The sequence below is a fragment of the Gadus chalcogrammus genome, chromosome 20 (genome assembly GCF_026213295.1).
Source record: "Gadus chalcogrammus isolate NIFS_2021 chromosome 20, NIFS_Gcha_1.0, whole genome shotgun sequence".
NCBI lineage: Eukaryota > Metazoa > Chordata > Actinopteri > Gadiformes > Gadidae > Gadus > Gadus chalcogrammus.
Genome location: NC_079431.1, coordinates 12,893,014 through 12,920,298, shown reverse-complemented (window position 1 = coordinate 12,920,298; position 27,285 = coordinate 12,893,014). Strand labels below are relative to the sequence as shown.

Below are 27,285 nucleotides of genomic sequence, written 5' to 3'. Positions count from 1 at the left end.
GCGCCAAGGGAGGCGCAGCGGGCCTGCCCGCCCCCGCCACACCTTCACCTCCGTTGGGTATTGGCGAGGTGCGGTGCAGTTCTTCTTGACCATCTGCCACGCCTCCGACCACCCAGGGACCAGGACAGGCTGGTCGGTGCAGGGAGATGGCTGCGGGCCTGAGGGACGCGGAAGGAAAGCCAAATATGGTCGTTGATAACTGCGGGCCAACCACCAGGGCCCCGGGACCCGTGCCGTTTTGACGGTTTTCCTGAAGGGACTGTAGAGCTACAAAGATTGTAACTGTAATATTGGGAATGCCAAACACACGGCATACGCAAACAGACACACACACACACACATACACACACACACACACACACAGACAAACTGTATGTTTGTATTAATAAGTCTATAAATAATGATGTTTCTCAACCGATTCTATGTCTAAATCATAGGTATTTGAATCATACTTTCTTTCTTTCAACAAAATATGCAGCTGCCCTACAAACATGAAAATGAATAACTCATGCAAGACCTGCATGATGGCATGTGGGTGGTTGTGCACGTGAGTGTATGTTTGTGCTTGTGTGTGTGTGGGGGGGGGGGTTGTATATAGCATGGTAAAACAGAAAGGCACAAAGCGTGGCATAAACAACTCTAGCGGCGCGCTGCTCGGCAGAGTATCCCAGAATGCACTGCAGTACCACTGGGTTATGTAAGAGGCTGTTCTATTCTATTCTTAGCATTACCTCGGTGAGACGTAAGAGCGCTGGCTGCCTGCGAGCCAAGCTACACACAGATCTGATGAGGTGGGAAACATTGCCGGGGCGATCAAGCATGGTGGGTTACTCTGCCAGCCCCCTCTCTCACTACTAGGACACAACAGCATGCCCATGTTTGGACCGGGGAGGAAGTAGGGGCAAACGTGTGGGCATGTGATCGAGTAGTGGTGGGGAGAAGGGGGGGGTTGGACCAGCGCAAGTGGGAAAGGCTATTTGTGGAGATGCAGTTAAATCTCGAAATAGCTCGTCAGCATTTATTCTTCTGCTGTCATTGTTTCCTTTGGCCTAATTATGCAAAAACGCTAAAAGGCTCTTCGGCAAGAGCTTTTATCACATGCTTAGGACAACAGGTCCTGGTTCCTTGCGTCCGGCCAGCCTCCTAGCCTTAATGCCCAGCTGGCGTGTGTGTGTATAGTGTCACCAGACCCCATGGCTTCAACGCCCCCGCCCCCGTCATTAATCCCTTACGCTCCAACTGTCCAGTTCGTGCTTAATGGATGTCCAATCCTATTATTCTTTCTTGGAAAGCTCTGCGTTTCCACTGAGACGTTAGTGACACAGTGGGAAATGCATGCCGGTGTTGTAGTGGACCCGGGGGAAGGATTTAGAGAGATAGAGTGCTGACTGCAACTTCCTCAATTGCACAGACAACATGGGGAGTTGGGATATGGGGGTGTGCCATGACAAAGTCATTCTCACAAATCATTATATCTAAAGTCAGCTCAAATTTGGATGCTTCTTTTCGCTTTCTATGTGTTTGAACCAATCGTGTTGCTGGCGGCGATCAGTATGCGTGTAATTGGCTAACACAGACTCGGCCAGCAATAGTAAATTGTAAAAAGGTGTCTCTTAAGGTAGAAAAACATAAATATAAATCCCCTACTGAAAGCTTCATCAATTCACGCAGCCACTTCTGTAGATAATCTCCGTAATGAAACAGCAAACAAGAAGTAACTCAGCCCCTCACAGGGTTTTGTTTTACGAGCCAGGCTGTGTGCCGTCTCCCCTCAGAGTTCTGCTATAACATAGTAGGACTGCTGGAACCCACATCATTACCGAGTCAATGGGGGCTTACTGCGAGACTTGGCTCCGAGGGTGTTTGATTCATCCTTTTGTTTGGTCTGTCACCTCCTCATTTTCAGCACACATATTTGCATGTCGATCAACGTTGATTCACTGTAGTCGCTGTGCAGACCCCGTGTACCAAAACAAAACAAAAAACTGGAAAATGTAAAATCCTATCTTGGTTGAGGTGCTTCCCACTGTCTTTGGAAACCAATTAGGGGGTTAATGCGTTGCGGAGTGTTTACATTTTACAATGATGGGGAGTGACATAATTGACTCTGTGATCCATCCCGTTTTCCCTGAAATGCTGAGCTCCTCTCAGTACGGCAGCACGCCGCGTCCCGGAGCGTCGTCCCTTGAAGGGCATATTCCACTAAGTGATTTCAAACTGAGGCTCGCCAAAAGCATTACCCTGACATTTTCTGTTAAACTGCCATCTTGTATATTAATGAGTGTCAGTGACTCACAAGCCTCTCTTTGTATCAACATTGGCAGCATTCAACTTTGGTAGCAGGGAAAGGCACCTGTTTTATTTCAATTCCGCCCACAAACTCTATTTGTACTTCACTGAACGCATAAATAAATAGATGATAAACATCCTATATCAGCCGCGTGGGAACAGGGTCTCCACGGATAGCTCACATTCGGTGCATTGATGCGCGTCCTCTTCAATCAAAACATTTACCACATCCTTTGAGGTATTCAAATGTTAGACAGTGAAAGGTGCAGAGGATGACACGGAAAGAAAAATAAGCACTACCTACACACACACACACACACACACACATACACACACACACACGCGTGCCTGCGCGCCGCCACACACACACGCACACACACACACACACACACACGCGTGCACGCCTGCGTGCTGCCACACACACACACACACACACACACACACACACACACACACACACACACACACACACACACACGCCTGTGTGCCTACACACACACACACACACACACACACACACACACACACACACACACACACACACACACACACACACACACACACACACACACACAGCTCAGCATGAGGTCTACATTACATCAGGGGCCTTTTGCAAAAAAACATCCAGTCAGCCGAGCGGACACAACGACCACTTCCTGTTTGAAACCATGTAAACGAGCCAGGCAAGGTCGGGCGACGTTGGGAAATTATTAGCTGTGTTTACACTGCAACAGCAAAGGAAGGCCCACAGCGCTATAGCTCCAGTCAAAACAGACCATCTCCCCTGCCAGCTCCAGCTCGTCTGGCCCAGACAGAGCTAGAGCAACAAGGCCCTCGGGGGACCGTATGACCGGTTCCTCGCACCCTTTTCCTTTTTCTCTCCTTCTGGTCCCACACGCACCATTAACAGGGCACACAATCACCCGAAGCATGGCATTGATCTCTGTCTCGCTTCCATGTGTATCCTCCTGACATGGATTTCTATTCTTTTTTTCTCCACTTACAAACAACATTTATGTCTTGAGACATTAATGAATAAGAAGGGGAACCGTCAGAGGGCTGCAAATTGCAGCCTACCACATCGACGGATCAGTGACGTCAATGGCCCGTCTTTTCTTCAATCTTTTTGCGGAAACAGACTGGACGTTGCAGGCTGCATCTATTTCACAACACACGCATATGAAACAGTACACTCTTATCAGAAGATATCCGAGCGGAAAGCTTTCCCTTTGAACATCTCTTTGTATAACTTCCCTGTGTTCGTTCTGTGTATGACCATTCTCTCAACCCTTACGCAGACAGTAGGACACGTCCACACAGCTCTGTCACTCAGCAACCAGGGCAGGCCCGCAGGCAGGCCAGGGGGCAAACAAAGGGGCTGGAATACCTGGAGTTGTTCAGCTTTCACCAGCCTGCCTGCACGCCTGCCTGACAATGTTATTTAGCGCTGAGAGTCAGACAGACACCTGCATGATTAGCTCTGGGAGACTTAGCCCAATCATTCTGGCTCTCTTTTCCCTGTGGCGATGCAATGGTAGGAGTGTGGTGTTGAAAGGCTCAGTGAAGACACAAGGTGTACATAGAGTGTTCGCCAGTTCATCCAGTATTGTTACCGCATGGAGTGAAATCTAGGCCAATGGGAACTAGAAGTATAACGCTTTGCAAACCTGTGACCACTCAAACCACTTTACAATGAATGCCTCATGTTCACACATTCATACACACAGTCATAAACCGATGCAAGGCAACGGCCAGCTCGTCGGGAGCAGTTAGGGTTAGTTGTCTCGCTCAGGGATATCCATATACTCGGTGGGTTCAATCCCCGCGTGAGCCTGGGATGGAAACCGACAACTCCATGACGTCCCATGCCCTCTCTCCTTGTCTCGCCCCCACAGACCTGAGCGACCAGCTGCTGGAGGTGGTGGGTCTGGAGGGGGCCATCGAGATGGGACAGATCTACACGGGGCTGAAGAGTGCCGGGCGAAGGCTGGCTCAGTGTGCCAGCGTCATCATCAGGTCAGAGCTCTCTTTAATGGGCCAATAATCAGTGCCCTCCTCAGCCATCTGCAGTGGGCCCAATGTCTGTCTGTCTGTCTGTCTGTCTGTCTGTCTGTCTGTCTGTCTGTCTGTCTGTCTGTCTGTCTGTCTGTCTGTCTGTCTGTCTGTCTGTCTGTCTGTCTGTCTGTCTGTCTGTCTGTCTGTCTGTCTTTCTCTCTCTTTCTCCTTGCTCCCATCTCTCTCCTCTAATACACACACACCAATACTGTAGTCCTTCGTTAGCTACCCCCCATCCATCCTTCCTTGGCCACTCGTCCTCCTGGATAAGAGATCTCATTCTACCCAACCCCCTTTTTGCTCTGATTTCTAGCGACACCATATACAAACACAGTCACGCACACAGTAACACACAAACAACGTTTTCAAACTGTTTCAGCCTTTAGTTCGAGGAACTTGCTGGCTGGGTAACAGATCATTAGTCTGACAGGGTGTTCTGCAAAAGAAGCATTCAATAAAAAAAGAATGTGTTGATGCAGTAACTCAGAGTGGAGAAGCATTCAATAAAAAAAGAATGTGTTGATGCAGAGTGGAGAAGGGGTGACATTTTCCAAGCTGTGCTTTCACCAGTTGGAAAAAGTCTGTTCATGCACCACGGCCCCACACTGTGTTCCCCACTGGACCGAGACATGGAACGCTTAAACATACGTTACGTGTGTTTGTATGGCACCTTGTGTGTGTGTTTGTCTTAAGGTTTGCGTGTGCATGTGCGTTGGACTGTGTGTGTGTTTGCATGCGTGGGTGTATATGTGTTTGTGGGTGTGTATACCACCATGATCCTGTGAGTTTAGAGTGCAGGGGCCTGTCTGGCAGCAGGTCTCGTGGGAACAAAGAGTGCAGTGTTGGACCCTCTCCTGGGACAACTGTGAACAGGCCTCCTGTACCTTGGACGTGTGTGTGATCTGACCCCCGCTCCGCCCTTCTCTGCCCGTTCTTTTTCTATCCAGGACGTCCCGGCTGCTGCCCATGCAGATTGACGGAGAGCCCTGGATGCAGCCCCCCTGCACGGTAGGAACCCACCGTCTTTAGGCGGGAAATTAGACAGGCTAGACAGACGTCCCGTTTAGGGACGAATCACAGGCATCCACATTCCCTCCGAAAACGTATAATGTATTGGGAACATCAAACAACAAAGTGCAACAGTTTACTTATTGGGAAATACAAAGGTATAATTAGGAATACGATCAGCGTTTATTTGAGGCATGCTCTTTTTCAAACCAAGTCTTTCTTCATTCTAAGCACATTGCAAACTTTCAACTTTCAACTGGTTAATCTTGGATTCCACCCGTATAACTGGGTTTCAGATGATGCAATGCAGTTTTTTTATTGCATTTTTATATTCATTTAAAATACACACCTTTTTCCCTGCTTCACTTCCCTCTGGCTTCCTCCTCCGCACACCTCCAGCACTCCATGTGAAATCCAATTTTATTCAAATACTGTTACGTCACCACACACCAATTTTTGGTTGCACCCACCAAGCAATATATAGGACATTGGCTCTGGAATCCATTTACAAGAGAACATCATAATATTGGCCGCTTCATTGGTCTTATCGATCGGAACTTATTTTTACTTATACCCTATACTGATCTAAAGTCTGCCTGCCTCTGTCTGCGTGTGTGTGTATGTTTGTCTTGTTTGGCTTGCACATCATTTTTCATCTTTCATGGAAGAGCAAATAGAAGATGAAATGTTCTGTGCCCTCTGAGTGGGTTACCTCAATGAACTGGCCGTAATGGAGGATTTCTGCTGTTGTGTCATCTGTTAATCTACTGTGAAAGGCTGGAAATTATGTTGCGGGGAACTGAAGCATAATCCCAGACAGTACTTGAATACGTCTTGCAGGTGGTATTGTGATTTGGAACTGAATGTGTTTTGACTTTTATTTTTTGATCGCGTCATTGCAGGTCAGGATAACGCACAAGAACCAGGTGCCCATGTTACTGGGACCGCCTCAGAAGACGCCCTTCTTCTTCTTCAAGAAACGCAACAGGAGCCGCGACTAGGAGCCAAACACTCTCCACACACACACACATACAAACATACACCAATACACACACACACACACACACACAAAGCTCCCCCCCCCGCAGCTCTGACAGACGACGGTTATACTGTTCTCGGATTGGAATACCGAACTGGGTCGCCAGTTTTGTCAAACGGATTCCATTCCGACTGGAAAGGTTTCCCAGTGTCTATGTCCCCGGCGTACATTTCATTCCCAAAAGAAAAGAAAATGAAAGCGCTCACGCAGGTATACTGACTTATTAGCCTACTATGTAACAGTCGTTTTCTAGTCCTCCCTCTCCGGAGGCGATGACCCTACCAGGGACCAAGTCCAAACGCTCCGTCCCCCCTAGCAACAAGGCCAACATTTGGCTACAAGCTCCACCCCTCGGAGTGGAAGGCCACAGCATTCAGCCATGGGCAAGTACTAACACCAGCCTCCTTCCATCATTGCACCTCCGACTGAACCAGGATGAGCACCAGAAAACGGACGGCTAGCGAGAGAGACATTGGGACAGGGGTGTATGTCGAATGGTTTCAAGATGGAGAACATACCAGGTGGAGGAGAGCGACACTTGCAACGAAAAGGAAAAGGAGAGACGGAGCCCTGAGAATGGTGGTGATGGTGCTTTGGTGGTGGTGGTGGTGGTGGGGGGCAATGGTGGGAGAAGGACAGAGAGAGAGAGAGAGAGATAGAGAGAGAGAGAGAGAGAGAGAGAGAGAGAGAGAGAGAGAGAGAGAGAGAGAGAGAGAGAGAGAGAGAGAGAGAGAAAGAGAGAGAGGGTTAAAGGGTTAGGGTTGGCAAACTTGGCCTTCTTTAAGAGGCCGGCGTGAAAGTAGAGTAAGATCCACTCTTTTTCGCACAGCACCTTGATGAATAATGGAGCGCTTAGTGCTTGTAGGAGCGCTCACCCCAGCGCTCGGCGGGACCAGCGGTGCACTACGCGCCGAGGAAAGAGAGCAGAAAAGGCTCATCCATTATTGACCGCTGAAACGCGTTCATGGGCAGATGGCGATAGAGCATAACGGCGGCCTGTGAGGACGAAAACCACGCCAGGGTTTTAAGGGTTCTTTCATCATTGGCACACAAACACGGATCTCCTCTGCTGTGTTTACACACTCAGGAGAAGATCTGGTGTGTGACCCGAGGCAACACAAACCTGTCTCGCACTCTCTCTCTCTCTCTCTCTCTCTCTCTTTCCAGCTGCTCGACAGGTTATCCTAGATCAGCCCTAATCCGATTGGAGGCAGGCTTTCACTAGGCGGGATCGTAGCCCTACGGGATTGTGACGTTGTTCCTCGCGATACGTATCAAGATACACACCTGACCGTTCGAATCAGAGGTCACCGTCCAGAGGAAGCCGTCCGATGTCCATCACCCGCCCACCTCCTGCCACCGACCCTTCCACCGCCACAGCGATAAACGACACTTTAAGCGTGGCAAGCAACGGAAATAAATGCCCTCCTGGGTGTACCAGCTGCAACGCCACCGCCCCCTTTGGGTTTTATTTACCCACGAGCTGCGCCAGGGGAACTAAAGTTATCCCTCTATTTCAGGGTCGGCCCATCAGTCCCTCCCTGAAACCCTATGCCTAAATATAGTGTCAAAATATCAAACTCACAATGTCAAAGGGGGGTTCTCAGCGGACTGGTGATGGCAAGACGGTCGTCCTTCAACAGGCCGGTCGGATGGGAAGGAGGTCTTCATTTTATACATATTTCTGCTTCTCTTCCCCAAAGCTCGAAATTCCTTACCTTATGTATTGAAAAAAATTAAGCTATACCTTCACAAGTACTAGACATCGATTAGAGTCGAGATAGAAATTAACCGTTGGCGGTTCATCTCGGGGGGGGGGGGGGGGGGGGGGGGGGAGAGACGCTGTGGCAGAGACTGTAGTGTGATCCAAATATATCCAGAATGTACTAGACATGAACATAGTATCATGGCAAGATAAATCCATGTGCGCAGACACAATATTTGTATATTCATGGAAAGTAGGTGTAGTGCACATATACACGTGATTGTGTTTTTAACAGCATATGGTAGATGATATTTGCGTGAGGTCCTTTCGATTTTATAGCAGTACGGATCAGTGTTCTCCGCGGTAAACTGGTGGACTTGTGGCAACTCTCTCTGGGGGCAGTTTTAGTACCAGTGGTCTGATTCAAACGAGATCCCATCTGAAAGCATGTGGTGCTCGCTCTCTACCTCTCAGTATATCTTCAGGTGGGCTTCTCTCGGGGGGGGGAGGGGGACAGGGTGGGGGGATGGTACAATTGAGATGCAATTCATCATCTACTTTAATGTTAAGAGGAATGTAAAAGTGGGTGGGGGGGGGGGTTGGAGGGTAGGGGGTTAGAAGTACACTGAGATGGATCTGTTGTGAAAGGCATACTATGTGGTAAAGCTGCCTTGTAGCCCCTGCTTAGATGGACCTCTGCAAAGCACGTGGCAGGGGAGACGCCCCAACACCCGTTTGGGTGGTCAACGAAAAAAATAAAGAATTCTGTCTGAATTCTGTCTTAGATTGAGGCACTGACGCCTTGTTCCCTTGTTCCCTTTAAAACACAGAGTCACTATTCAGCCACCCAGGCCCTAACATAAACACAAACAGGATATGCTGCTGAGTATCTCTAGAGCACATCCTGTGCTGCACGGTCACCACAAATGGTTATAGACTCCAAATAAATATGGCTATGAAATAAATAAATAAACGTCATTATAAATATATGAATGAGACAATTTAGTTCAATAGATTGATAAATAGGTTTTTATTAAAAAATCTGTTTTTACTACTAACTAGGTATTTCATAATTTCCCATAAATTGTATTATTAGTTTAATATTTTTGCTCTTTTTGCTTTCATCTGTTATATTCAAATGAGTTGGGCGTGGTTATCTAGCAGATTCAGACCAAAGGAATCACACCTGGTGAGGTACCTGGGCCAGGTGCATTACCATCACCTACTACACAGGAGTCTGGGCAAGTGGTCAGTGCTGTTCTGGTGCCGATGCTTTGTTCTGAGATGACCACGCCCCACACTCAACCATTAGACATTCCATTCCATTGAATGGCATTCAGTATTCATTAAGTGGTATTGGGCGGAATTTTATTATACCATCCACTTAAGCGGTCTACATTTGAAGATATGTTGATTGGAATCTCAAATGACCCCTATTCCTATTGTCATATTTCCAATACATTCCTACGCTAATGAATGTTACAAGCCAAACAACATCCCATAATGCCACAGATAACTAGTGAACCATTTTGGAGCCTGGGTGGCATGACACTTCAGTGGAAAAGAGTGCATGTTTACAGTTCTTTTACCTTTATCGAAAGGATGATTTTAGACAGTTATACAATTACAGTGTACAAAGTTGTTTATAATTCTTTATCTAAAGTTAGCTTACACCACCGCATGCCTGCCAAAACAAAAGGAGACGTATGCAAAGCATATGTGACTGAGGAGAGGCCACGCTCTTATTTCAAAGCTCATTCCCCCTGCCGTTTCTCCCTTGTGGAACAGATTATACACTCCTATTCCTACTCCTATGTTAAAAAAAATCATGTATCTGATATATTTATTAGTTGTGAATTATTTTTTTGTAGCAGCATGTTAATGGGTGCTGTGCAAGGATAGAGGTATCATGACAGAGAAGGAACTGTCATGCTATGTAAAAAGAAATTTAAAATCCACAGAAAAAGTGTGCGCCCTCATTAAACCGATTTTCTGATAGAATCCAGGGCATCTGACTGCAGAGCGGGACTCACACAGTCCGTCTGACCCATTCCCCCATTGTGTGTGTGTGTGTGTGTGTGTGTGTGTGTGTGTGCGTGTGTGCGTGCGTGCGTGCGTGCGTGCGTGCGTGCGTGCGTGCGTGCGTGCGTGCGTGCGTGCGTGCGTGTGTGATCATTCCTGCCCAGTCTTGTCCTTTTGAAGTGATCAATAGCCTTAACAACTTACCAAGTGGAAGCCCCCTCCCCCCAGAGGTTTTGCACAGGGGCCGAAAGGAGACACTAAAAACATGAATGAGGCGACAGCCAGAGAGTGTAGGAGACAGGATTATACTTTTTGCGACAACAAAACGGCAGCTCAATGGTAAAAGGTTATTTACCCTGGTTGTAAACAAGTGTGACCTTTGAATTATGTAAACACGCCACGAGACCCTGACACATATACCCCATAGTCCAGAGCTCTCATTCGATTGGTTACAACAACATATAACATTATCTACTAGCCACAATCTCTACTATCTAAGACCACCATTGATATAAGAGGGTCGATATAATGACTATGATGGGATAAAAGGCCCCTTTCTATGAGTAGTAATCAAAAGAACTTAACATCCTCTTTGCTATCCCTATCTTAACTATAGTAGAACTTCCCAGAGCATATCATCTTTCATCCAATTCCTAGCAGTTGGTATAAGGTGCATGGTAAGTGGTTCATTTCACTGGCCTTTTAGAAGTCACAGTTTTGCTTATTGCAACATTTGTGTTGCTGCCTGACCAAGGACTAATACCTATTGTACAGCAACTACTGCCTTGGTCTTTCAACTTTGACCTCATTGATATACATTCTGGTATTATAGCATAACTGCACTCGTGTTCCCCTCTCTTATTCCCTGTTGAAGGCGGTGGCGCAGCGGTGGCATCCTCTTAATCCCATTCATAAGAAGAGGTATGGGTTATTGTAGCCCACCAACCTGACACTGTGTTCCTATTCATAGCCCTCCACGGATTAGCAGCAGTGAGTGACCTCAGTGGCACAGATGTAGCAGAAGCACGGTGTGTTGTGGTGCCACATGTACACCACATGTACTCCACGTGTACACCACACGTCACATCATAGCAGACATATTCATAGAGTGGGAATCTGGGATTGTTTTTGCTTCCATCAGGATATCCAGACAGAGGAGACTAATTTCATAAAATAGCATTGACTTTAAGAATAAAAAAAGTGTTTGTGAGAGCTAGGACCACCTAGGGCCGCTACCGAGGGAAAAATCATATGTGCGGTTCTTCAAATGACTCCATGGTTGATAGATACATTCTATTTCGATGGGATGGCCCTCAGGCGCAGAGCAGTATTGCGTTCACCCATAGAGGGTCAAGGGCAGACACAATCCCCAATATCTGCACTGTGATTGGATGAAAGAGGCCAATAATCAATGTCCTCCTCAGCCATCTGCAATGGGCCCTATGTCTCTGTCTGTCTCTCCCTCTCTCTGTCTCTATTTCTTCCTTTATTTTTCTGTCTCTCTCTCTCTCTCTCTCTCTCTCTCTCTCTCTCTCTCTCTGTATGCCTGCCCGTACGTCACCCTCATTGTTAGTTTGCTGTCTGCATTTTAATGTAATAAAAGATTTATCAAAATAAACACATAGAATTGCATTCTGTCCCCTCTTCTACACACACATCAGCTAAATCCCAGAGACATAAATGGTGCTGGCACATTTGGGGTTTTACCTTAAAATGATTGGATTTATATTAGATCAAATCGTTTTTATGATAATGACACTGGATAATGATAATGGCAGAGAATTCTCCAAATGCCAGCATGACCAGATTTTGTTCACAGTGACCTCCAACAGTGACCACCATGTCAATCAGTCTGATTAGGTCTTTACCAGCCCTCTCTTTATCTCTGCAGAATTGATTGGACATACACCAACATGTTCCCACTGATGGTGTTATAGATTTAAATTCAGACTGCAGTGAGGCCATGTGTTAGCTACACAAAAGAACACCAATGGCATAGACCACCCTTTTAGAAAGGGTGATAGAAAGAAGTAGAAAGCCTTGGCACATTAGTTGTCCCTGTGACCTACTGTACCAAAATAAGACATTCCCCGGCCTTTCCTATAGGTCTAAGATTAAGCCTGCCCTGAATGCCAAGTATCGTCCAATAGAGTGAGTGACAATCATTTTTTGGCCTAATCAGAGCACAAGGCCGCCAGCATGAGTCTATTTATGTACATTCACATCGATATTATGAATGAATGGTTGTTCCTTCAACAAGTATGTACATTTAAGTACGATGATAACAACACTATAGTATTGAATAAAGTTGGTGCTCTATTTGTTGACGGAAGCATTGTGGTTTCCATCTACAGTAGGCCTATTTCCAAATGAAACTCTCTCTGCAGCATAATTGTACTTTGTTTATTATTCCTTTCAGCTAAATTATGTATGTGAGCGGGGGGGACGACGACAAGGGGAGGGTTGTTTGCTGATATATATGTTATATGAGATTGTGGGGAAAAGTGGGACACGGGCTAGGCTATGCCCTCTGCCTCGGCCTCTACAGACTACTCCCGTGTTCCTGAAAGCAAGGAGACGGAGACACATAGGACTGGTGGAGGAGAAGGAGAAGAAGAAGGACGATACAATCAAAACCAATGGCAGTCGCGAAGAAAACCGCAAAGAGGTAAAGCAAAGCCAAGGGCGAGAGACAGAGAGAGAGAATAGAGGAGCGGGTCGGTTATACAACAGCCCCTCACTTAGAAGTCAGCCTGTGGCTAGGCGTCTTCAATGCAGCTGCTAAGATAACAAGGCAGGAATTATCTCCCAATTTGCTATTAATAGCGAGCAAGTCACATCTCGTCCCCTCTCTGCAAGAGCATCCTCTGGCCCCAGGCTCCACTTTCCCATTGAAGCCTTTTTTTATTTTTCAGAAAATTGCCACATATTGGCAGGCCTGGACACAGCGCCAAAGTGTTCTTTATCTCTATGGTTACTCTTCAAGGAGGACTGGAGGACAGATTGTGATCGGTTATAACTGTTCTTGTTGTTTCATTATTTTCATTACAATTACATTATATGGACTACAATTATTCCAAACTGTGGAGAGAGGGACTACTCCCTCGCTATCCCTCTCTCTTTCTCTCTCCCTCGCTATCACACTCTCTTTCCCTCTCTCTCCCCACTCTCTCTCTATTAGAGAAAGAGAGGGAGAGAGCGACCTTTTTCTTGCGATTCCTCTCTCCCTCACTCTCTGCTTGGATATCTCTCTCTCTCTCCTCTCTCCTCTCTCGTCTCTCTCTCTTCTCACCTCTCTCTCTCTCTCTCTCTCTCTCTCTCTCCTCTCTCTCTCCTCTCTCTCTCTCTCTCCTCTATCTCTCTCTCTCTCCTCTCCTCTCTCTCGCTCTCTCTCTCTCTCTCTCTCTCTCTCCCTCCTGCTATTTGTATGTCAACATGAGCGCTCCTATTCTGAAGGCTTTATGCGGGACATAACCGCCAGGTGTATATTTCCTCCTGCAGGATTACAATGTAGCAAAGTGTTCCCAGAGAGTAGCACCCAGAGCCAGATAGTCACAGAAATATGACCTTGCCTCGGCTGTTTAAGATCGGGCTTATGGGCCGTATCGCGCTGCACGGCATTGATCTGGCCGCCATGTCAGAGCCACATTGACCCACACAGTCCCCAGGGTACCTAACCCTGCATGGTCAAGGGAACGGGAAATCACAGCTTTAGGAGACCATGTTGGCCTCCACACAAACACCCCCAAAATACAGAGTCCAATAAAGAGCCGGGGTATGGACCCCCACTCACACACACAGTTCCCCCTTCTCTCCTATCTGTCACATTTATTTAGGGAAAGAACCAAAATGGCACAGAGTGCCTATTGTTCACACGCCACCGCCCACCAGCGAGCACGCACCATGTCCACGCTCTGCGGATGGTGCGGGGAATGGCTGTGGTTATGCATGATCAGGCCTGGATCCTTTAGCTCTTACACACTGCCACCAGTGGACACACTTTCTCATTCATTCTTGCATAGATTGTTGGTAGATTAATGATACAAAATGACCTGATCATCAGCACATGCATTTGGCACGGTGACTCTTCGAACCTAAGACTGGGCTTTCTCTTCTCAGGCATATGCTCCAAGACTGCGCTCTGATGAAACATATATCTGGATGTAAGACAAGCTGTTTGCCTTTGGTCCGAGACCTCAAGGGCAGCTGACAAAGATAGCATGTTATCCTATATGTGACATGGAGTAAATTGTGTGTGTATTTGTCTATTCCTATTCTCATTGCTCCTTCAACAAGCTCATAAGCTTGCCGTTGCAGCGCAGGGGATTCAGTGGGGCTTAAGGTTTTTATACCAGCTGCTGATATCACAGGTTTGTTGGAAATTTCCAGTGAGTGGGGGAGTTTTAAATAAGGGACATCTTTATATGGGGGCCGCAGTAATAATGACATGGTCGCCCTCCTTTGTGACCCTTAACCTTTTGGTTGTTACACCCCTTCCATCACACACACACACACACACACACACACACACACACACCCACACACACACACACACGACACACACACACACACACACACACACGACACACACACACACACACACCACACACACACACACACACACACACACACACACACACGAACACCACACACTCTCTCTCTCTCTCTCTCTCTCTCTCTCTCTCTCTCTCTCTCTCTCTCTCTCTCTCTCTCACCTAGCTATAAAACCTTATCATTGTTTGTCTAAGATCATCGAATAGCCTATGTTTCATTTGTTTGTTGAAGAAAGAAGGCAGCTACAGGTTTTTACAGTTTTCATTATTTTTATTTTTGTTATGTATAGGCAACGTTATGAAATAAAATATTTTATTACACATTCTATGTACATTTTATTATTGCTGGTGTTTATTTAACTACCGTTCCTAAGTTTTCATTTTCTTAAAATAATTTCTTTCGAGTTTACAATGTGATTCCACAAGAGATTTCAGATCCGTCTTAATTTCTGTGGCACTTTGCGTTTTTGTCGCGTGCCCTTTAAATTATGTCGGCTGTGACGATAGAAAAATGTGAATGAAATCAAGCCATTCATAAAAAAAAACTGTTGCTGCCCTGTGATAGGTTTAGAGGAAGGCGATGCATAATTCATTAAGAAGGGATGCGATTGGCTGTCTCATTGAAAGGCACTGTTGTTCCACCAATGAGCGCATGTATGTGCGCAACGCTTGAGCCCAAGGGAAAATCAACCCTGCCATTACCCAAAAGCTCAGTCAAGTTCTGTGAGTCGGAGGGAATACATCAGTTTGCGCGCATACAGTTCTCGGTTAAATTGTGGATATTTAAACGGCATACGTTCAATTTTGGATAAACACTTACATCTAAGGTAAGCGGCCGAGTTTATGCTAGCGCTAGCGTTTGCAGTTATCTAATTCTAAATTTCCGAAAAACAGCAGTTGCAGACGCAGATCTGTTTTGGAAGAAATTGCGTGTGACGCCAAATAGCCTGCGCTATTTACATATGGGATATTATTTGCATGTTAACATCTTGCTCAGTAAACGTTGTGCGTAATACTTTTAAAGTAATCAAACCGTATTCGGTAGCCCACGTCTCTGTTTATGTGTTTTTTGATGTTAGCGTTTTGGTGATCGCCGCGGTCCGGCGACTGTGATTTTTATGAATGGAGGGTCAGTTTTTTTCCCTCCTGTGTTCCACACGGATCAAGTTTCACTTCATTGAGAAAAACAAGGGGCCGCGCTGGGAGGGGAAACGGGGGGAGGGGTGGAGGATATCAGGAGGGGGGTGGGGGGGGGGGGTTCATCCCCCAGCCTCGGCCCCTACTTCTCAAGGAAAGAAAACTTTTTTAATTGAGGCCTACGTCAAGTAGTCATTTTAAATGTAGTCTACTTGGGCCTCTCAGTGGAAAGCCGTAAGTTACAAAGACATTGCTCTAAATAAGGCGGCCCATTCAACAAGTTTAATAATAACACGCCGAGTCTATATTCGTTATTAGCCTTACCCAGGAAAATCACGCACGAATGCTTTTGAAACATCACCAGGAAGACAACTTATTTCCCTGGTCGTTGCAAAAATGGGTCTGCCTGACACCTTTAATGATTGTCTAGAAACAACCTTTTTATTCGTCATCCATTAAAATAGATAAGTGAAGGGAGGGATTCGCATCTGTCGAGCGATGGAGTTTGAATGCAAGGCACTGGTGTAGATGTGAATGTTACATTGTATTTTATTCATTTAAATATCAATATGAATTTGTTTTAAATCTAACATAATTCATGCTGTAAAACAATAATCTACATCTCTATTGGGGAGGGCAAAGTTGCTGGATAACAGTCGCCTATTTAGGCCTACTGTTTGCTTAATAGTACAGGCCTATTTTTTTCTGTGTTGCACAGGACGCAAGACAACTCAAGCCGTCTCGTAATAACGATACTCTTCCTTTTAAGTTTATTAAGCTGATTAAGTTTAAACCTATATAATCGCGGTTCACAGATGGCTGGGATTGATTATAATCCATAGAATTCGTCACACAACGACAAAGTGTATTAACAAGGATGTTAACCGCCATAAAACTTTTTTAATTTATTAAAGTTAAAGAAAAAGTTTAATCTTTCTCTTTTTAAATCAAGTTTTAAAATGCCTTCTCTTTTCTATGACCATGATCCTCAAAAAACATAATCTTTATATATTCCGTCTCGTAATTTAATAAAAAAAATTGATGATTCAATTCCGTTTCTTACACTTGTTTTTCTCCCCCTATCTTTTGTCCAAGTTAAACGGATCGAGGAGAGGTGAGCCAGGTGCTGTCGCTTTAAAGCGAAAACCCCCCCTCCCCCAGCCCCCCTGGAACTGGGAACCCCTTTAGACCCAGATAACATGGACGGATTCTATGATCAGCAAGTACCATTAATGGTCCCACCCAACGTAAGTGGACCCAAGGCAGCCCCACCCACTACACTCTAACACAATGTAGATGTAAATAGACGGACTGCATCATGGCCATGCTGGTCCAGCAACAAGCCCTCTTCAAGAGCATATTCTTGTCCGCTGAATGTCTGATGATTAGCCTAGTCCTGTCACGCATGGGTTGATTTGGGATGATCTCCCTTGAATCGTTCTGTTTGGAAAACATGCTGTCGCCCTCTCCCTCGCCACAGCACAAGTCTCACTCTGAGGAACCGTCTTACGCCAGACCCTTCAATGACAGAAAGAGGAAGTTTGTTGACAGTGAACTCGCCCTGGACACAGAAGGTAATTGGTTGTATCCAAACCCCACCCCCATATAAAGGCATATTTTTAAGGGCAGTTCAGCGTTGCCATGGTGTTGATTTCAACATTTTGGAAAGCATCCGATGTGGGCTTGATTTGTAATTATCTTGCAGCAACTTGTAATAAGACTTCACGCTAAATACGGGGGTTTCCAGTGGTCAACATGGTTGAGTTTTGTGCACGCAAGTACTAGTACATAAACTGTAATTCACGTTTTGTTCTCTTTTGATATTCCCCCCTAGAACTCTTCCAAGACCTCTGTCAGTTGCAAGAGATCTGGATTGCGGAAGGTGCGTTGTGTGTATTGTTTGTGGTTCAGTAGAGAATGGGTCAGCCTGCTTCGTGAATTACTGTATTTCTCTCGAATAAGCTATTTTATCCCTTGTTGACTACAATTTCAGCCAAGGGGGTAATGTTTTTTTTCATACCATGTATAATGGCAATTGGGGTGACATTTGGAAACATGAGTGGCTAAAGATTAACTTGAGGGCAGAATGGTAAATATTTCTTAGTAACTGGCGCAAGTTGAACAAAGTTCTGTAAATAGGAACTTGCTGACCAAGAACTCCTGCAGGCTTTCTACCCCGTGGTCGATCCTAGGTTCAGTTTTCTCTAATATTAGATATTTTTTTATAGTGATTTATAGCTATGTCCGACTGTTATTACTTTTACCGATTGCAACCAAAACACTGAGGCATTTTCTAGTCTGGAAAAAATGAATTATTTAAATTTAACACAGGCCCTTTGTGTATCCCCTCATCTTTTATTTTCTTGACACATAAAAATGTCAGTGGAAGATTGACCGCTCCAGGGACCCAGCAGGGAAGCTCGATCTGTTTTTCTGCTCATAGTATGTTTGACATTTTCCCATATCTCCACAGCACATGTGCCTGATGACGAACAGTTTGTCCCAGATTTCCAGTCAGATAACTGTGAGTATCAGACCTCTATTATTCACGCCGTGTGTGCATGTGCAGGAGCGTGCGTGTGCATGTGCGTGCGGCACGCGACCACCCTTTTAGAGTCTTCCCCTACAATGGCGAACACCGGTGTGGATATAGTTTCTGGTGCGTTGGACTGTTCCTTTAACACAGCTTTCCTTGGCAGATTCTCGGCTACTTTTGAGGCCTTGTTTGGCTGGCCTCCAGGAAGTCTTTGGGTGCCTCCAAATACATATTTATTTTGCACACAAAATCTATCTCCCTCTCCCTGGTCCTCATATCCGTTTTTGAGTTTAATCATCCGATTGGCACGGGGAATCACATGAGCCCATTTACTAATCTGATTTCACACTCTCCCGCACTCAGACCCAGTCGTTGGTGCGGGCTGGATTCCACCAGGCTGGGTGGGGAGGTGAAGTGGTGGGTTCCTCAACTCAACTCACCCCCCCCCCTCCCCTTCCCCCCATATCACAGAGGATAGGAGCTGTATGAGAGCTACCTCCTGACCCAGTACTCTGGTGCAGCTATCCCATCGTCCGTCCCCCCCACCACTGAGCCATAGCTTTCATTTGTCTCTGCACTTAACGTTTTGGCAGAGATGCCACAGAAAATATTAGAATTATGTTCAATGGAGCTCTTCAAGCGTCCCTCCCCTCACTGCTCTGCCCCGGTTCCATTGCCCCAGTTTGTTTATATTTGTGTCTGGGAGGAGAAGGAGGGGGAGGTAGAGGCAGGGCGTGGTCCGCGGCTGTCTTTGTCCTGGCCTTTTTTTAAAGCCACAGTGGGCGTCAGAGTGACCACTGGCTTGCCTGTAGCGATGCAATATATTATTGTGGTTTAGGCTTTGACATGTACAGTACATTCCGTATAGCCCAAGCCCAGACAGGGGCCCTTTCGTAAGGCCGGCTATGCTCTGTTCACAGTCAAGTGTCTCAGCCATATAGCCCTTGACCTTGTACTTTGAGTGTGTGCGACGTGCAATTGGCAGAGACCGTTATGGACAGGCCGGGGGCCAGCCTCTCACACAGGCTGCCTATTCAGTGGTCCCGGCTCCCAGCACTGACTGCATTGCCCCTGAAGTCAGCAGGACGTCACATGACGGTGGGGGCATTCCCTTTCTCCCACTGTACCCAGCTAGTTAGCCTTCTCCATCTGCCCCCTGAGTGCCCCTTTTAACTAGGCCTGGAATGAATAGAAGAATTTCTTGCAACCGTCTGGCAACCTCTGTATTTCTTTATAAGCTGGGCCAAGGCTTCGTTTGTCGGTGAGCTTGGGTTCTAGCTAGCGATCAGAACCAAAAGACAAAAACAACTTGAATTCCAACTGCTGATCATATGTGGCCTAATTCACTGTGTTGAATCAGGCAACTTGGCGCTCAGATATCTTTCACAATATTTATTATTAACCATATCTCATTAGGATGGAAAAGTTCTGAAGAAATGTTCAGGGAAACCTGGCTGTGGAACACACAATACGGCCGGGCAGCGTTGTAAAGGCAAACACGGGGCCCGGTATTTTGCGGTATCTCACCACGTGGGGTGCACGGGGGGAGCTCACGTGCCCATTGTTAGCTTTCCATAAGTCCATCAGCACCCAAGGTGATGTATTTGGCTGCTGCGCCTTTGTGCCTGAGGATCAAGTTTCTGCCTTGCCATTATGTGGCGCCCAGGAAACTGCAGCCGATACGCGCTGCGCTCCAGCCAGTGTCTAATGGTTACACTGCCAGGGAAGAAAATCATTCACAATCATTGAATTACACCACACTGATTCATGGGTATTGACTGGCCTCCCAGTAATGGTATCAGCGAAGAGGGCATTGATAGTCCTGTTTGTGCATGCGTGTATGTGTGTGTATACAGCGCTTTGCTGGCCAGTAATGGTGGATAGATGGCGGTTTTCAGATCCCTCTGTCAACCGTCATTAAGGCCTGTGATAAATGGCTTCTAAGTGGCTCTGTCAGTCCTGGGAATACGCAGGACACTGTCCATACGTCCATTTATCTATCTACCAATTTGAAATGTGGTTAAGATAACTGCTGCACTTTCTGTTTATGGATTCGATTAGTGGGGGATATCTGCAGCAAGGCTCATGTGTTTTTGTCTCTGCTCTCTCCTCCTGTTCAGTGATGTTTCATGGCCCGCCTCCGGCCAAGATCAAACGAGAGCTGACTCCCTCCAAAGAACTCTCTCCCTGTCGCCAGGACAGGAGTCCCATGCCCTACGGAGAGAAGTGCCTTTACAGCTACAGGTATGTGTTTCGATCTTGATCGTACCGCTTCGATTCGCATGACATTTGCAGCCAACGCCACTGTATGGCATGCTTATCAATCCCTTCTCATCAGACAATGTTTTAAGTGTCTTATGCTTGTCCCTCCTCTGCAGTGCCTACGACAGGAAGCCCACCCCGGGGTTCAAGCCATTAACTCCCCCCTCCACGCCAGTCTCTCCCTGTGGCCCTGCCGGCAACACGGGGGCACACCCCCTCAGCGAGCAGGCCTCCCCCTCACACCCACGGATACCCCAGGGTCAGACTCAGTCCAGGCAACATCCCGGCCTGCAGGTGCAGCAGCCCCTCGCGGCGAACCATGGCGCTCACAGCCAGCGGCCGCACCAGCTCCATGGCCAAAGCCCGCCGTTCGCTGTGCCCTGCCCGCCCCACAACCAGGATGCCAACAGCTTCAGCCCCGAGCACAGGTAAGCCGCTGGGAGAAGGGATGGCTTTTCGTCCTTGCTATGCCAATAGCTGAAAAAAAACATGCACGGCTGAAGAGAGGACCGCAGATATATTTAACTCTTAACCCTGTGTGTGTGTCACTGCTGTAAATGCACTTTTCCATTGCTAATGGGAGAAGCTCAGTGGGATTGTGTTACCACTTAATAGCTTTCGCTAATGCTGATATTGGGGGTGAGGCTGTTTGGGATGTAGAGGGTGGTAACAGACCGGGTTATGGATTGGGTTGGTGCTAGCAATGTGACAGCTCCTCATATGGATGGCCGCTGAATATCTGAGAGCTGTTGGAAAGCCTTCCTTCTGTCGAAACACCTTCTCCCCTTGCACAAGCTCCCAGCCCTCATGCTGCTCACTCTGCGAGCTGTGCTCCCATTATCTTTTGAGTGCTGTGGGTTGCAGTACATTTCATCAGCAACTCAAATGTCAGTCTATATGCAAACCAATGTGCCCTAATTGATGCGCCAAGACTGTACATCTGAAACCAGCCTTTAATATCCCATACAGTTATAGTTGGTTGGTTTTGTTTTTAGAAAGTAGGATGCCTTTTGATCAGTTGGACTTCTCTACTGAAGTAGTAAGGGTTCCAGTGTCGTCCAATGCATTTGTAAGACCGGTGCCAGAAATAGACATGCATGTGGCCCCCTTGCATATAAATGATCTATTTGGTCGCTGTCAAAACGAATAACTTCATCACCTTCCGTTACGTCTTGCTCTGCCCCAGGTTCCAGAGGCAGATGTCGGAGCCATGCCTCCCGTTCCCCCCGTCAGAGAGCCAGCAGTGCTCCCAGTTCCTGCCCCAGCCCGCCACCGCCTCCACCAGCAGCAGCAGCACCAACAGAGTGGCCCGCGACGGGCGGCCCCCTTACCACCGCCAGATGTCGGAGCCCCTGGTCGCCGTGCCTCCCCAGGGCTTCAAGCAAGAACTGATGGACGCGCGGTACGCAGAACAAGGAGTCCCCTCCATGGGCCCCCCGGGGCCCCCGCAGGGACAGCCTCAGGCGGCCTTCCATCCCATGGCCATCAAACAGGAGCCGCGTGACTTCTGCTTTGATTCTGGTGAGTTGTCACAGTTGAGAGTGGTCAGCATGCAGTAGATTTAGTAATGTGCGTAGCTGTTTACTAGTGGATACAATCAAAGGATACACACCGAGGGTCCAGGTGTGTGTACGCTTTCAGGCAGGGTTGGTGGAATGTTCCAGGCCCTGTTTGTTTTGCCTATGACGCATGTATGTGAGGTTTAGAGGGTAGAAGATCTCCAGGCCCGCACAAACAACCACGCTAAAGGTCCTAATCTTTCCAGCCCCACCCCACCCCCTCCATCCACGGCAAGTAGAAGTGGGTCTCCTCCTATATCAGCTTAAGCCTCCAAGGGCAAAAAGTAAGTGGGTCAGCCAGCCAGGTTAGGAGACACGTCTTCAATGTACCTACCTTGAAATAGATCTGGGTCACTGGCCACAAAGGGCTTAGAGCGATGCTATACAGTCAAGCGATGGAGTTTGACTGTACATTTCTAGGGTCGTAATACACGGCTAACTTTAGCAGAAGGTGCTAGAATGCCTTCTTCCATCAAAATCCTTCTTCCAGCATGGTTGGAACCATCAACTGTGCTGCGCTTATGTGGTATGAACTACAAATGTCCATATGCAATTGCTGTGGTTCATCTTTTATTTATTTATTTATTTATTTATTTATTTATTTATTTATCTGTCGCCCACACCGCCAGCTGTTGTTCTTCCTCATTGCCCACGTCCTCCTCCACATTTATACCAACGTGCTCCTAAACTGTTTCATCCCTTCTGTCTCAGTGCTTTTCACTGCCATTCCATGCGGAACAAGCAAGCAAGCCAGCCAGTGATGCAATGATAAATCCTCTTAGCTTTGTATGGCCTTGAGATGCCAACGTCACTGCCAGGCTCTCCCGATGGCCGGTAGATTTAAATGACCATCATGAACTACTGTGTTGGCAATAACGCAGTGCCAAAACATGAGCGGTTACATTTCCACAAAGTTGAGTAGCCCTTATGTCTTCACAGTGTTTATAAGGAATTTGAAAGGCAAGATCCTGCTGCTGTTATTCCCTTAAGAGTACGCTGCTTCTTAAGAATAAATAGGGACAGCCAGTAGAGGAAAAACACTTGGTCTTGATTGATCTCTGGTTTTCTTATCAGTAGACAGGAAGCAGAATAATGAGGATCCGCAGTGACACAGCAAACAGAAGACAGATGTCTGCCCCTGCGGGGGACCGGCCTAACTTGATTGTCAATGAGAGTTAATACAGCGACCCCTGCTACTAATCCTGTTTATTTGTCCTCCGTGGACACGCAAGTGATACAGGGCAGGGCTCTCTCCACTCCCAAAGGGCCTCTGTGTGTGTCGGTCTCCATGCGTGGGTGTAGGTTAGGCATTTTTTGGCCCAGCTGTTGCGTCATGGCCAGTTGTGTAAGAAGCCGCAGATGGGGGTGGACAGTGGGCAAGTTGAAAGGACCCGCCAGTGTTTCTATGGTTACAGCCATGTGCCGAGGTTTTCCGATGGTCACCACTTGCATCAATATCACCTTTCAGACCCGGTCTCTCCAGTACAAACAAGAACTGCCAATGCGCAGTGAGGGACATCAAGGACTCTTTACTTAAGCCTGTGCAGAGGCAGGTGTAAAGAATGTTACAAATGTTTTGGTGTATGACGTGAGGCGGATGTTGCCATGCTGGGAAAACAATATGGCATTGAGTTTGGCTATGGCGCCTGCTCTAACAAACCCCTCCTCTTTGTGTTACAGAAGTGCCTAACTGTCAGTCGTCCTTCGGAAGATCAGGTTTCTACCAAATCAACCATGAAGGTAAGGATCTGAGAAAATCTGCTCATACAGTCCACTACTGTCTAGTCTTGCACATACACAACAAGGTTATCTAAATGGCTTAGTCCAGCCCTGACGCATCCACCCAAACCACTTGACATTTTAAATCAGTGAAAGTACATGGAAGAACAGGAGGTCAGCAGCCTTTAAATGATGCCACCTGGAGTGCAACCAAATACTAGCATGCTTCTGTCCTCCTCCCAGTTGCAGGTAATAGTAACAAAAATAATTGTTTGCTACTACTGGGATGTTTGCTAGGATTTATTGCTTTTTTATTGGTTTGTTGTGCTAGTAGAGACCCGGAAGGGGATAAAATGGAGGGCCCGTTTCCCACAAGCTGCCGTTCTTCCTTGCATTACTCTTCTTTAATTTTGTTTCTTTCCTTTTTGCTTCTTTTCCGACCACAGGCTTCTCCTTCGACAGAGAACCTCACCTTTATTTTGACGATGCCTGCGTTGTACCGGAGAGACTGGAAGGTGAGATTTAAACCAAAGTGAATGTCACATTGCAGAATAAATAAAAATGCACTCAGACTTTTGTCCTCCTTTCCAGTTTGATAATATGCTGCATAGAAGTAAAATGAGGCCTAAGTCAATAAGATTGCGCATTGGAAGAAGAGAAGGGTCCTTTGACTGAATGGCAGTGGCACGGCTGTGCAGAATGAGCAGCCGGGCCACTTCACAGTCGCATGCTGCCAGGAATGTCTCACCACAGTGTGGCTGTGGCAGAGAACAGTGCTCACTGACACCTCTTTTTCTCCCTCTCCATCTGGCTGTCTCCCTCTCCCTCTCCTCCTGTCTCCTGCTCGCTCTGATCATAGGTAAAGTAAAGCAGGAACCGTTGGTGTACCGTGACGGGCCACCGTACCAGCGCCGCGGCTCCCTGCAGCTCTGGCAGTTCCTGGTCACCCTGCTCGACGACCCCGCCAACGGCCACTTCATCGCCTTGGACGGGCCGCGGCATGGAGTTCAAGCTCATCGAGCCTGAGGAGGTGAGCAAACCCCCGCCCCCCCCCCACCTTTCTCACCCGACGTGGCCTGCCTAATCCCACCACCTGCTCGGTATCACGTGAGCTGTGTTGATGACCTCCTTGCCCGGTGCTAGAACCTAACGGTGTGTCCTCTCTGACCCCAGGTGGCCCGTCGCTGGGGCATCCAGAAGAACAGGCCAGCCATGAACTACGACAAGCTGAGCCGCTCCCTGCGCTACTACTACGAGAAGGGCATCATGCAGAAGGTAAAGGCAGGTTCAGCCCCTTTTTTTTCTTCCTTGAATCATAATCAATAGGTCCCCCTTACCTAGTTTCACCATAGCGGTCCTTTGGCATGGAGCTAAGCCGTTTAACCCAACCCATTAAAAAGTCACAGCACAGCCTGAGTAGTTTATTTGAATTAGAATTAATTTGATTATAAAGCACGTCATGCGATAGTAGGCCGTTTCCCTCCTGCTAGTAAACACATGTTAGGTATTTTATGTTCTGGAGTCTAGGATTTTGACTAGTTTCCACTTTCCCAAAACATTACAATAACTTCACTTAATGCCCACGTGACAATTGTGTTTCCGAACCATGGTAAATTGTCTTAACTCCCAAAATTCTGATGGTTTGCAATAGTATTACAAGAAACTTTTTACAAAGCTTCTGCATGTTTCATGTTGTGCTCATGAAATATGATCCATGACCCGGGCATCTAACCTTCTCTCGTTGTCTCATCTTCAGGTGGCTGGCGAGAGGTACGTCTACAAGTTTGTGTGCGACCCAGAGGCTCTGTTCTCCATGGCCTTCCCCGACAACCAGAGGCCCAGCCTGAAAGGGGACCCCGACAGCCTGCCCGGCACGGAGGACGAGACGCTGCCGCTCAGCCACTACGACGAGAACACCCCCTATCTGTTGGACACCGCCGAGCAGTGCACAGCCAGCCTGCCTTTCCCGGACAGCTACGGCTACTAAACGCCACAGTGGCTCCAATGACGCACATGACGTCACAGGCATCATCCACAAACACACACACACTCTCTCTCTCAACCTAACGTGCACCCAGAGCAGCCCTACAGTCTTAAGGGGCCTGCTCCAGTAACCCAGGGTTGGAAACCAAGATCACCTCCCCCTTCTTTCTTTTTTTTTTTGCCATCGACACACAGTTCTTGTTGCTGGACTGCCTGATTAAAACTCGCCACACTCCCCGGAAAACAAGGAAAATGAATGCACACAGTGGAAGTCTTGCACTGGCAAGTGAGGAGAGTTAGGGGAGCAAGTGTGGTGTTGAAAGAGGTTGAGGGGCAGATTGGACTCCAGCGGTTCTGCCCCCCGTTATCACTCCCTAGGAAAGAGGGGGAGGGGCCGGCTGTTACTATGGAGACCCAATGGAAGCAAGCCGAGTTGTCGCGCAACATTGCAAAAAGAACTGACTCCTGTGCAAGAGTTGTTGCAATTCAGACTTTGTGACAATCTTTTCTTAAGAGAATCGAATAACCTATAGTGGAACATTTCAAGTTTTAATTCTGAAAAAAAGATCATCAAAATGCAGCACTGTTCTATATATGCCTTTTTTTTTTTATTATTCCCTCAGTGATCGAGAACCCCTCTGGAATAAAAATAAATTTAAAAGGGCTTAATTTAATGAAAAGAATTACACAAAAGAATAAACCACCATAATTAAATTCTGCTGTTACTCCTCTGTAGATATTCCAAGTATTCCGTGTATTATTATTTTTCCTTTTTTTCTGTCTATGAATATAAACCAAGGCTGAGAACCTACGCCCAGTGACTGGGGGATTCCTGATGGTAGGGAGATAGCGGTTGGTAAACGTGGACCGGCCTCCAGAGAACCACTTTACTTGCTGCACTCCCCTGCTAAAAGCTAACGCTCCTTTCCAAAGTGTCAACTCCACACTCTGCTTCACACTCTTTCGAGTCCTTTGTTTTCCCTTATCGGCCACAATCTCCAAACAATAAGCACTCTTTTTTCACCGTGTCAAAAGGGATAGATTAGTACATATTTCCCAGAGCCTGTAATGGTTTTCTACATTGTGTATATGAAATGTTTCATTGTTCCTTCTTTTGTTTTACTTCTATCGGGTATTTAATGTTTTCTCGGCAGTGTACTTGTTCCTCCGATGCCCCAGGATGGCAGGAGCATCGAGGCCTTGCATGCAAAAGACAGAAAGTGAATGAAATTGACATCTTTCTTCCTTTCTTACAATCCAACGTTGTTGACTGGAGACCTCTGCTTGTCTTTTGCATGATATCCTCAACAGAGACTGCGTTGTCCACTAACATATCGCTTTGCTCTTTTTAGACAAAGAAGACATTTGTGACGCTTTGTTTGATTTGCTTTGTTTTTGTTTCACATTAAACATTGTTT

The 27,285-nt window shown here is 47.0% G+C and overlaps 2 protein-coding genes across 2 annotated transcripts in view; both read left to right on the top strand.

The window, feature by feature from the left end:
- Window positions 1-6,977, top strand: part of LOC130373451 (diacylglycerol kinase beta) — a 68,775-nt gene extending 61,798 nt beyond the window's left edge. Inside the window, exons 23-25 of the mRNA XM_056579963.1 lie at window positions 4,185-4,305; window positions 5,292-5,352; window positions 6,255-6,977. Coding sequence (XP_056435938.1) covers window positions 4,185-4,305; window positions 5,292-5,352; window positions 6,255-6,353 — 281 coding nt within the window. The 3' untranslated portion in view covers window positions 6,354-6,977. The remainder of the gene's footprint in view (window positions 1-4,184; window positions 4,306-5,291; window positions 5,353-6,254) is intronic.
- Window positions 6,978-15,395: 8,418 nt separating this feature from the next.
- Window positions 15,396-26,042, top strand: LOC130373456 (ETS translocation variant 5-like). The gene is given in 14 exon segments (XM_056579969.1): window positions 15,396-15,498; window positions 16,904-17,055; window positions 17,289-17,382; window positions 17,643-17,690; window positions 18,282-18,332; window positions 20,465-20,588; window positions 20,723-21,034; window positions 21,793-22,127; window positions 23,846-23,905; window positions 24,331-24,399; window positions 24,744-24,868; window positions 24,870-24,914; window positions 25,058-25,159; window positions 25,641-26,042. Coding segments are annotated over 13 exon segments (1,644 nt in total). The 5' UTR covers window positions 15,396-15,498; window positions 16,904-17,007; the 3' UTR covers window positions 25,872-26,042.
- Window positions 26,043-27,285: the final 1,243 nt, after the last annotated feature.